This window comes from Lepidochelys olivacea (assembly GCF_965140295.1).
Source record: "Lepidochelys olivacea isolate rLepOli2 genome assembly, chromosome: 9".
Lineage (NCBI taxonomy): Eukaryota > Metazoa > Chordata > Testudines > Cheloniidae > Lepidochelys > Lepidochelys olivacea.
In genome coordinates, this window is record NC_140419.1 from 102,580,055 (window position 1) to 102,591,431 (window position 11,377).

At 50.1% G+C, this 11,377-nt stretch overlaps 1 protein-coding gene across 6 annotated transcripts in view; it reads left to right on the forward strand.

Moving 5' to 3' along the window:
- The window catches only part of DLG3 (discs large MAGUK scaffold protein 3), a 178,517-nt gene that overhangs the window by 162,769 nt on the left and 4,371 nt on the right, over nt 1-11,377 (forward strand). For 4 of the 6 annotated variants that reach the window (XM_084640163.1, XM_084640167.1, XM_084640166.1 and 1 more), the window contains 6 exons: nt 2,127-2,168; nt 3,681-3,731; nt 4,809-4,910; nt 5,124-5,296; nt 5,875-5,984; nt 10,721-10,812. In XM_084640163.1, the coding sequence (XP_084496289.1) occupies nt 2,127-2,168; nt 3,681-3,731; nt 4,809-4,910; nt 5,124-5,296; nt 5,875-5,984; nt 10,721-10,812 (570 nt within the window). Of the gene's footprint in view, nt 1-493; nt 540-2,126; nt 2,169-3,680; nt 3,732-4,808; nt 4,911-5,123; nt 5,297-5,874; nt 5,985-10,720; nt 10,813-11,377 lie in introns of all 6 variants that reach the window. The other 2 variants (XM_084640165.1, XM_084640164.1) reach the window with 2 other exon arrangements.

Genomic DNA, 11,377 nt, shown 5'->3' on the forward strand with positions numbered 1-11,377 from the left:
GAGTGAGCCACAATCTTGGGAAGGCCTCCCCTCAACTTGCCAACAGCACCTCTGGAATTGGAGCAGCTCACTCAGGAGGGTGGAGAATGTGTTAGCCTGCTCCAGGAGGCCAACTGTTCCTCAGTGAGCACCTTCCAGAGTGCATTCAAAGAGCAGGTAGCCTGAGAAGGAGTCTGGCACACTGGTACCATTGGTCTCTGGGCTGTGGTTTTGGCACGGCTGCCCGTAGCCCTGTGGGGGCTGGTTGAAGGCCCTGAGATGGCCATTGGCTGGGCCAGAGAACACTGCTCAGCTCCGCAGTGCAAAGGCTGGATGTGTTGCCTGCCCCAGCAAAGACACTTCTGAATTTTGTAACCTCACTTGCAATTGCAGCTCTCAGCTGTTCTGCACTCCTGTCACTAATGCTCACCTGGCTCTGTCTTCTTCCTCTCTTCTCTCTGTCTCTTACTCCCCTCTCTGGCTCTCTGCCCCTTCCTGCGGTCTATGAAATCAGGACTTCCCTGGGTTAAGTGACGATTATTATGGAGCAAAGAACCTGAGTAAGTCTCATTTAAATGCACATCGTTCGCTCTCCATGTCTGGCACTGTGCCTGGGGGGAGGCTGGGATCCAGGCACTGGGAGTGAGTGCTGCTCTTGATGTACAGCACTACGCGCTCTGAAGGCTTTGCTCTTGGTTCTGAGGCTGTGGGTTCCAGTCCCCATCAGTGGAGGTGGAGGGGGCTGGGCTCTGGGGGGAGGGAGAACTGCCCCTTGTGCCTGCTCATGTGGAGAGTTAGAATTCCCTAATCCTGCCCTGACTGTGCCCCGTCCCTCCAGATTGCAGGGTGAGCTGCTCTGTTTCCTCTTGTTAGACTGATGGTCACAGCTGGAGCTTGGATCCGGCTGACTCCCTGGTTTAATGCCAGCCCAGATGAGTTAGTGTCATGCCTGCCCTGGAGACTGCTGCTGGCATGCAATCAGGGACAAGTGACCTGGCCTGCAGGCACTTCAAGACGCAGCTACCTGCTTTGTGAAGTGCTACCTGCCTGCTCTCCGTGCCAGGTGCTTGCACATGTACCCTGAGCTGTGGAACTGCTCCTCTTCCTGACTCACTGACTCCCTTTGGGGAGACAATCTTCGCAGCTTCCAGTTAGAGGCCAGCTTTATGCAAGCAGTCCCATGGCTGCCCACACCTTAGGGACCAGCGCAGCCCCATGCACCTGGGAGCATGCAGCCAGGGGGAGGTGCAGGCCAAGTGAGTGACCCAGCTTCTGCGGAGGGGCCGCAGCATTGGAAATGACCTAAACAAGCAAGGCCCCGAACTCTGTTCCGTCTTGTCAGTGTCTTGTCTCTGTGAGTCTCTCTCCTCCCTCCCACCCCCTGGCTGGTTGGCCCTTGTCAGACTTGCACTTTGCTTTAGGGTTTGTGCAGGTGTATCCATGTGCTACGGCAGCTTCCTTCCTCCACTCCCCCTCCCTGCATGACACCTGGCCCAATGGGGACTCTCAAACTGAAACTTGACTGGACAGCTGGCAGGGCCCTGCCCCATGCACCACCCCTCTCTGTGTGGGTTTATGCTGTATCCTCAAGGGGGGCCAGTTCCCTGCTCTTGGAGACGATGCAGGATGAGGCCTAGTGCATTACCTGGGGAGGCCATTACTACTGCCAGGGCAGAGCTGTTCACGCTGAGTTGCTTTCCTTTCCTGTGCACTCTGCCTGGGGAAAGGGAACCCAGTTAGCTGTGAGCTCGTGCCTACTGGCTGCGGAGAAAGCCCTGCCTCCGGCGTTCACATCTTCTCCCTTTCACGCTCGTGAAAGTGCCCCAGACATAGTTAACTGGATTTCCCTGTTGAAGCTACTGACTGAAGGACCCTGAAATGAACCTCCTACAGTGATGCCCTACATCTGGAAATGCCAGTTCTAATGCAGGAGTAAGGGATGGGGGCTGAATCTGTGAGAGGAGTCTCGCTGGGTCCACAGGCTGCCATCGGCTGTGGGGGCCCCAAGGCTGTGCTCGCCCATGCCCTCTACCTGTGTCCTGTGGCCACTAGCATTCGGTGACTGTCTGTCTCCTACCCCATGTGCCCTTCGTGAGTTCCTGGCTGCAGGTGTTCTGAATTGGCGTCTTTTTCTTGTTGGTTTGCAGAGGGCGTGACATCAAACACCAGTGACAGCGAGAGCAGTTCCAGTAAGTGTCTTTCTCTCCTGCTGTCTCTCACCTCTGTGTCTCTGTGTCTCTGTGTGTGTGTGTGTGTGTGTTCGTGTTCTAAGCATTTTCACTCCTCTGTTGTCCCCATGATGTTTCCTGTTCGGAGGCCGATGCTTCCTTTGGCCACTTGAACTGAAGGTCCTAGAGATGTTGTGGCCAGCTCCCTCGAGGGGTTGGGAGCTTTTTACCAGGGCCGGTTAGCAGTATCCCTAGTGTCAGCGATGGGATGCAGGGACATGGGTGCCATGAGGTGTTAAGGTTCGCTCTTGGAGCTGTCCCAGCAGAAGATTCTGCCCCCAAGCACTCTGGCTTTGGGGTGCCCCGTGGCTCCTGTGTCCTGACTTCCAACCCCTGGGATAACACCCCATAGGTCTTGGAAAGCTTGTGCTCGGAGAGGAAGATCTCTACCAGCTGCTAGCGCTCTGCAGCCCATCTACAGCACAAGCCCTGCAGGGGGACTAACAGCTTCTGCTGCAGCCATAACGCGCATTCTGCCCGAGGCGTCTCTCTCCTCCTGTGACAAAGCTGCAGCTGCACATCTGACGCTTCCAGCTAGGAACTGCTGCTGCCCCACCGTGTCCCCAGTTTGCCCTGCCGGGATGCTCTGAACCAAACATGGTGGTGGTGGTGGTCAGGCAGCTCAGAATGGCCGAGCACAGAGCCGAAGCAGTGTGTGTAATGAGGGCAGTGTCCCCAGCACCTTTCCTCCCACAAGGCTTCAAACAGCCAGCACCCAGCAGGAAGGGAAATTGGTGCCAGGGATCCAGGGTCTCTGGAGTGTCCCCACAGAGCAGATGGGAGCTGGGGCTTATGGTCTCCCCGCACACGGAGAGGAATGGGTTCCATACAGCTAGCCAGAAAGGATGAATGGCTGAGTTGGTCCTGCTTGGCTCTGAGCCCAGAAAGTGGCTATTCCAGGTGTCGTTCAGCCCGGTAACCCAGAGAGCAGTCAGGCTGTGGAATAGGATCCTCAAAGCAGATAGCGGCCAGGTTGCCCCTCTGGGCTGGAGGGAGTCATGGGAAGGGGAGGACTCTTGGTCTTTAGGCTGGGTCACAGCCTGCAGAAAGAGTGCCCTCTGGTGTTTGCACAAGTATTCCAGACAAACGGCCATGAAGCAAATGTGTGACCAAGTCATGGGCCAGCTGGGCTTAGAGTGCAGCCCCACCTGCTGGCCACAGACTAGCCTTTGGGTTGGCTGCAGGAGCAGTGTGATGGGAATGGCTCTCGCTCACGTACTGTTGGGTCTTCCTGGGACAGTTGGAATGGAACACCGCCCTGAGGCAGTCCTGATCAGGAGCAGCACTCCAGGCTGGGACTCTCCTGTGCACTTTGCTGTCTGGTGGGGCGGGCAACCCAGAGGCCTTGGGGGCACTTCTGTGTGTGGTGGCTCCTGGCTGGCTATTGCCTTCATGCTGCTTTCTGGTGGCAAAGGGTTGAGGCAGGAGAGGCCCCTGCAAACACTTACCTGCTTCTCCCTGGCTCTATTCCAGAAGGACAAGAGGACACTATCCTGTCATATGAACCAGTGACACGGCAAGAAAGTAAGTATGGGATGAGGTCTGGAGTGTGCGGTGGTCTTGAGTCCCAGCTCTACAGCGTGTGGTGGTGTTGAGAAGTGTCTACACACAGCTAGCGGACACTGCTCATGACATGCCTCTTTGGTAAATGGCAAACGCTTGAAACGCTGGCTCTGAAACCGCCATTGCTAAAAATGTAACGCCCTGCGCCAGCCCAGCCCTCTCTGCTCTGCCGTTCCAGAGCCTTGGGTCCTCCTGGGACCAAGTGCCCTCCTTCACCACAGGCCACCCACACACTCTGTCTGATCCATGCCCCAGCCATGCTGCCCCTCGTGACTGCGTCAGGTTGAGTGCCTGGGGCCGGAGGCTGGGAGGGCCCATTTCTTTTTAAAACACCTAGCACGTTGTTGGTGCTTCATCTGTACCAACTTGAGGCAGCTGTTCACCCGTGAGCGGCAGTTCGCTGGTCCCCCAGCCAGAGATTAGCATGTCATAATCTCCAGACACGAGGGGCGTAAGTGCCAGCAGCATGCCTGTGGAGAAGAGGTGCATTCCTCCCCTGCAGCTTGCGGGCCACTGTTCACCATGATCCCGGCTGAGGTCAGCCTTCCGCGCTTGTCTGAGCGGCTGTGGTGGAAGGGCTTGGGAAGAGGGGTGTGTTGAGGCAACAATTCGGGTGCTCTAACGGAGGAGCGAACATGGAAGTGCACGTGGAGGCACATAGAAGAAGAGGTAATAAGCACTATTGTGTTCTGCACCATTTGCCTCTTTGTGCGTGTTGCTGATGCACTCTATGGGCTGAGCCCAAAGACAAGTCCCTGGAAGCTGTTTCCGTGTGCATGGGAAAGGTGTCCTTGTTCTAGAATGAGAAGGGTTCTGTCCTTGGGTAGACTTGGAGCTTTGCTGAGCTTAGTCCCCACTGCAGGAAAAGAGCCTTCAGTATTTCCACAGACCACAAGCGTGAGTGCTGTGTGAATGGCCGTGGTGTATTGACCACAAGTATTCTGGAGCCACATGGCCCACTCCAGGCTTCAGTGAGTGTGGGAGCAGCTACTAGGATCAGAGACTCAGCCTCAGGGTCGTGGCTTTTCTTGTTTCCAGTTCACTATGCGAGGCCAGTGATCATCCTGGGGCCAATGAAAGACCGAGTCAACGATGACCTCATCTCCGAGTTTCCACACAAGTTTGGCTCCTGTGTGCCACGTAAGTGTTGGTGTTTGTGTGTGTCTCTGGGGTGGTGAGTTAGTGATCCAGTGCAGCTCTGGGCAGCCGCTGTTTCTCCTGCCTGCTGCATCTGAGCCATGTGGTGGCGAAGAGAGGCAAGGTAGGGTTGCTGTCGGTGCGGGCTGAGCTTTGGAGGAGGGAAGGTGCCTGGTTGCGGTGGGCTCTGTCTCATGAAGCCCCCCTCTCTTTCAGACACTACCAGGCCTCGGCGTGAGAATGAGGTGGATGGGCAGGACTATCACTTTGTTGTATCCCGAGAACAGATGGAGAAAGATATTCAGGACAACAAGTTCATAGAGGCTGGGCAGTTCAATGACAATCTCTATGGGACCAGTATCCAGTCGGTGCGGGCAGTTGCAGAGAGAGTGAGTGTAAATGTGGAGGCAGTGACACTGCTCCAGGGAAGCCCACAGCTCACCCAAATGATTTCTGACCTTCTCGCGCCTGCATCCATTGTCTATGTAACTGTATGTGCAGCAAGAGCCAATTGGACAGGGATTCCTGCCAAGCCATGTGGCCTTGTTCCAGAACCCCAGACTGCCCAGTGCTCTGCCGCTAAACCCACCCACCCTCCCCAGGCAGGAGTCCTGCAGAACTCAGGCCTCCTAAGCCACCGGGCTACCAAGGCCACCATTAGCAGCACCAGAGCCTGCTTTATCTTCACAAGCACTGATGCAAGGGTTCTTCGCAGTGGGTAGAACAACAGAAATGCTCTGTGCTCAGAGCATGACAGAGCCCATTGCTGGTTTGTAAACAATGTCCTGAATGTTGAAAAGGAGCCCCCGTCCCTTCTCCTGGGTGCTGCCACCTGCCCAAGTTGGGGGCCCACGCTGGGGTTTGGCATGTTCCATCCCTCGTCCTCCTGCTCCAGGCTGCTTTCAGAGAGGGAAAGCCAGAGGTAGGTGTGACTGAATGACGCTGGTCCCCTCTTGTGCCCTGCCAGGGGAAGCACTGCATCCTGGACGTGTCTGGCAACGCCATCAAGAGGTTGCAACAAGCACAACTTTACTCTATTGCCATTTTCATCAAGCCAAAATCCATTGAAGCTCTCATGTAAGTGCATATTTGCCACCTACCCCTTGGGTCTGCTAGCTGTAGGGACCAGGAGCCTGCACTCCTATTGCTTCTAATTCAGAAAAGGGGTGCGGGAAAGGCTGCTACTGTCACGGTCATAGAATCACAGAAATGTCAGGCTGGAAGGTACCACAAGAGGTCATCTAGTCCAGCCCCCTGCACTGAGGCAGGACCAGAGATACTTAAGAGCATCCTTGACAGGTGTTTGTCCAACCTGTTGTTAAAAATCTCCAATGAAGGGATTCCATGACTTTCCGTGGGATCCTATTCCAGAACTTAACTATCCTCTGAATTAGAAAGTTTTCTCAGTGGAGAGAGGTAAATAGCGGTGTCCCCCAGTCCTGGGACCAGTCCTATTCAGCGTGTTCATAAATGATCTGGAAAAAGGGGTAAACAGTGAGGTGGCAAAGTTTGCAGACAATACAAAATTACTCAAAATAGTTAAGTTCAAAGCTGACTGCGAAGAGTTACAAAGGGATCTCACAGGACGGAGTGACTAGGCAACAAAATGGCAGATGAAATTTAGTGTAGATAAACGTGAAGTAATGCACACTGGAAAACATAATCCCAATTATACATACACAATGATGGGGTCTAAACTAGCAGTTACCACTCAAGAAAGAGATCGTGGAGTCCTTGTGGATGGTTCTCTGAAAACATCTGTTCAATGTGCAGCAGCAATCAAAAAAGTGAACAGAATGTTAGGAACCAATAGGAAGGGGATAGATAATAAAACGAAAATGTCATATTGCCTCTATATAAATCCATGGTACGCCCACATCTTGAATACTGCATGTAGATCTCTGCGCCCCATCTCAAAAAAGATATATTAGATGTGGAAAAGGTGCAGAGAAGGGCAACAAAAATGATGAGGGGTATGGAACAGCTTCCATATGAGGAGAGATTAAAAGCCTGGGGCTGTGCAGTTCAGAAATGAGATGGCTCAGAGGGGTGTGATGGAGGTCTATACAGTCATGACTGGTGTGGAGACAGTGAATCAGGAAGGGTCATTTTCTCCTCATAACACATGAACAAGGGGTCATCAATGGATTCAATAGGCAACAGTTTACAACAAACATAAGGAAGTACTTCACTCAAAGCACAGTCAGCCTGTGGAACTCCTTGCCAGGGGATGTGAAGGCCAAAACTATAACTTGTATAATTCAATAAAAGTATAATTCACAAAAGAATTGGATAAATTCATGGAGGATAGCTCAATCAATGGCTATTAGCCCAAGATGGTCAAGGATGCAACCCCATGCTCTGGGTGTCCCTTGTCTCTGACTCCCAGAAGTTGGGACTGGATGATGGGATGGACCACTCAATAAATTGCCCTGTTCTGTTCATTCCCTCTGAAGTATCTGGCACCAGCTACTCTCAGAAGACAGGATACTGGGCTAGATGGACCATTGGTCTGACTAAGTACAGCCATCTTTATGTTTGTACATTCTGAAAGTTTTTCTGAAATTTTCCTTGCTGCAGTTTAAGACCATCGCTACTTAACCGATGGACATGGAGAACAATTGATCTCCATCCTCTTTGTAATATCCCTTCGCATATTGTTACCAGGATCTCCATTAGTCATCTTTCCTTAAGACTAAACAAGCCCAGTTTGTTCAACCTTTCTTCACAGATCAGGTTTTCTAGCCCTTTTATCATTTTGTTGCTCTACTCTGGACACTCTCTAATTTGTCCACATTTTTTTAGGTATTGTGCCCAAAACTGGGCAGAGTACTCCAGTTAAGGTCTCACAGAGCCATGTAATCCAGGCCAGTTACTTATCACGTCTTTCTTATGACCTTAGCTTTTTTCACAACCACATCACATTGACTTGTGTTCAATTAGTGATCCAGCCCCCAGATCCTTTTCAGCAGTGACACCACCTGCCCCGTTATAACCATATACTGTCCGTTTGGTTTTCCCTTCCAAAGTGTAATACCTTACACTTTTCTTTACTGAATTTTTCTTGTTGATTTCAAACTAGTTCTCCAATTTGCAATGGTCCTTTTGAATTCTAATCCTGTCCTTCAAAGTGCTTGCAGCTCCTCCACGCTTGGTGTCATCTGCAGATTTTTATGAGCATATTTTACTCTCCATTATCCAAGTCATTCATGAAAATATTGACTAGTACCAGACCCAGGGCTGACCCTTGCAGGACTCCACTGCATATGTCCCTCCCAGTTCGACAGTGAACCATTGAATGCGGTGTTTCAACCAGTTGTACACCTATCTTATATTTAATTTCATTTATACCACATTTCCCTAGTTTGCTTTTGAGAGTGTCATCTGAGAGAGTGTGCCAGGTGTCTTACTAAAATCAGGATATATCACTTGTACTGCTTTCCCCTATCCACTAGGCCAGGTACCCCATCAAAGAAAATTAGGTTGGTTTAGCATGATTTGTTCTTGATAATATAACCCCATAATTGTCTAGGTGCTTACAAATCGATTTGTTATAGTATATACCCCGGTATCGAAGATAAGGTGATTGACTACTCTATACTTCCCTGGGTCCTCTTTGTTCCCCCTTTTAAAGACAGGTACTATGTTTGCCCTTCTTCGATCGTCTGGGATCTCACAAGTCCGTCATGAGTTCTAGAAGATAATTGCAAATGGTTCCAAGTTCGCTTTAGCTGGTTCCTAAAGTACCCTTGGGTGAATTTCATCAGGCCCTGCTGACTTGAATACAGCTAGCTTATCTAAATATTCTTTAACCTGATCTTTTCCTATTTTGTTTTGTTCCTTCTCCATTGTTTTTAATATTAATTGTGTTAATTATCTGGTTGTAGTTTACCTTTTTAGTGAAGACTGAATCAAAATAGGCAATTAATACCTCGGCTTTCTTCACATCCTTTGTTAGCTCTCTTTACCCATTAAGTAGAGAACTTACACTTTCCTTCACCTTTCTTTGCTCCTAATGTATTTAAAGAACCTCTTCTTTCTGCCTTTTATGTCCCTTGTTAGGTGTAACTCATTTTGTGCTTTAGCCTTTCTGATTTTGTCGCTACAGGTTTGTGCTATTCTTTTGTACTCTTCATCCGTGTTTCCAGTTTTTGTAGGATACCTCTTTTCAGGTCATTAGAGAGCTCCTGATGGAGTCGTCATGACCTTCTCCTATTTTTTCTGTCTTTCCTTCCCATTGGGATAGCCTGCTGTTGTGCCTTAAATATTGTCTCCTTGACAAGCTGCCAGCTCTCCTCAACTCCTTTGTCCCTTTAGATTTTTTTTCCCATGGGACCTTATCTACCAGTTGTCTGAGTTTGTCCTTTGTGCTTATTCTGCTGCTCTCACGCCTTCCTTTCCTTGAAATCATGAAATCTGTCCTTCAACTAGTGTCCTGTGGGTGCTCTGCTTCAGGGGCGCCTGTGCCTTGCATCAGAGATTTTTGCTAGCAATGCCCCCACACCCTTGTGCCCTGTGCGGAAAGTATAAAGGGCTGCATGGACGAACAGCCCTCAGTCTGACCATGTCTACTGGGTGCATGTTCTCTTTAATGGTGAATTTAGCAGTTAGTTAGTATATAGTTAGTTCTTTGGTAGTGTTTTATAGTTCTTAGAACAGTTGTTCCCTTTTATCAATTTTTTAAAAGTATTTTATAGATATAAAATCTTTGCCTATTTTTGCTTATTTTGCTCAGGGATGCCGGGCTCCCTGGGATTTAAAAGGCGCTTCTCTCACTGCAAGGCTGTCCTGACCAGTGACGGGCGTTCTTAACGCCTCTGCTGTTTGGGAGACGCTCAGTGACCGCAGCAGAAGTATTAGAAACAAGTGTTATCTATAAAAATAGATCATAATGTGCATTGTAGAACCTACACTTACGGCACTAGCTGCTTTTCTCTCTTACAGAGCAATGGTCACTCAAAGTTCTTCTAGTGTTTTACACTCAGGCTTGGCTAGGGTTTTAAATAAGTCACACTGTCAGCTTGCCTCCTTGATGAAAGATCCCAGGTGCCTGTCTGCACCTCCAGATAGAACAATCCACTGCCCTTATTTCTAAGCAGGACACCCCCTGCTGACAGTCTTTTCTCTGTACACTCCTTTCTGGTAGATTGTGAAATCTCTTCATCAGCATCTGGCTCCGTGTGCAAATAGGCCTAAATTGGCAGACGCAACGCACAATGGCGAGATAAGGAGATAAGCATCTGTTACCCCATGCCTGAAAGGAACCTGTCCGAAACATGTCACCTCCTGGTTACCTGTCTCTTAAAAACATAATTTTCAGTATAGACACACAAATCCTTAAATATGATCCATCCATCCATTTCACAGTGATTGATGACCAGTGGGCTATTGGCTCTCTACAGAGACCTCAGACACCATCCTTTTGCGAATTATATCCAACCCATGGAATCTCTCTAAAACTGTGACTCCTCTGTGCCCTCTGCTAGTTTGCACTACAAGGTTCTGGGGTCACGTGGACTGCAGCAGAAGGCTAGGGATTGCCTGGGCTTCCAGGCATACCTCTGTTTTTTGGGTGAAGATGTTGGTGCTGGAAGGAATTGCTGGAGCTGGAGTTGTATTGCATAGGGCAGCAAGAGAGCATGTGAAATTAGATACGTTACCCAGTCTCTTGCAACAGAACTCTGTAGCGGCTGCACAGGGCCTAGCTCACCGATGCATGGAGGGTTCCCGGCACTGGTGGTGGCAGTAGCTTTTGGCTTGTTGTTTTAAGTAAAAAGAAACACATTCAGACTGTTCTCATCCATGCCTGGCAGGGAGATGAACCGAAGACAGACGTATGAACAAGCCAACAAGGTCTTTGACAAAGCCATGAAACTGGAGCAGGAGTTTGGAGAGTATTTTACAGGTAAGAGTCCTGGATGGCCAGGAATGACCCCATCAGCACCACCTTGCTGTTAGGGTCACGGGAAATTGTCCCGCCCCTCCGAAAACAAAAGAAGCAAGAAATGGATACGAGTCTGTGAATGTGGCTTCATGAAGGGGTCCTTCAGCTATCTGGAGGTAATGGCAAACCTGCCCTGGAGACGCAGAGGGAGGCAGGCATACAGGATTCTCTGAAATGCTGAAGGCAGCAAGGAGAAAGGGGGCCACTAAACAAGCAAAACTTAATGAATGCTGCTGAAGGGCTGCATGGGACCATGGATTTCACATGAGGGCAGGGGGCACTAGAGAGAGAAGGACCATTTAAAAGAGTTGAAGGATGGAATTAGGACTTGATGGGTGAAGACTGAACTGCTTTTTACAGTCTGTCTTCAAGAAAAGCATGGCAGCTTGGCTGCTCAGGAAGAGAAGGAGCATTTGCTGAAGGGCCAGTAAGGGAGTACTTGGCAACTTGTGCCTCCACAGATCAGCTGCCCAGCGCAGCAGGTGTTCTCGCGCGTGAAGGAAAATAGTGGACGTGCTGTACCACA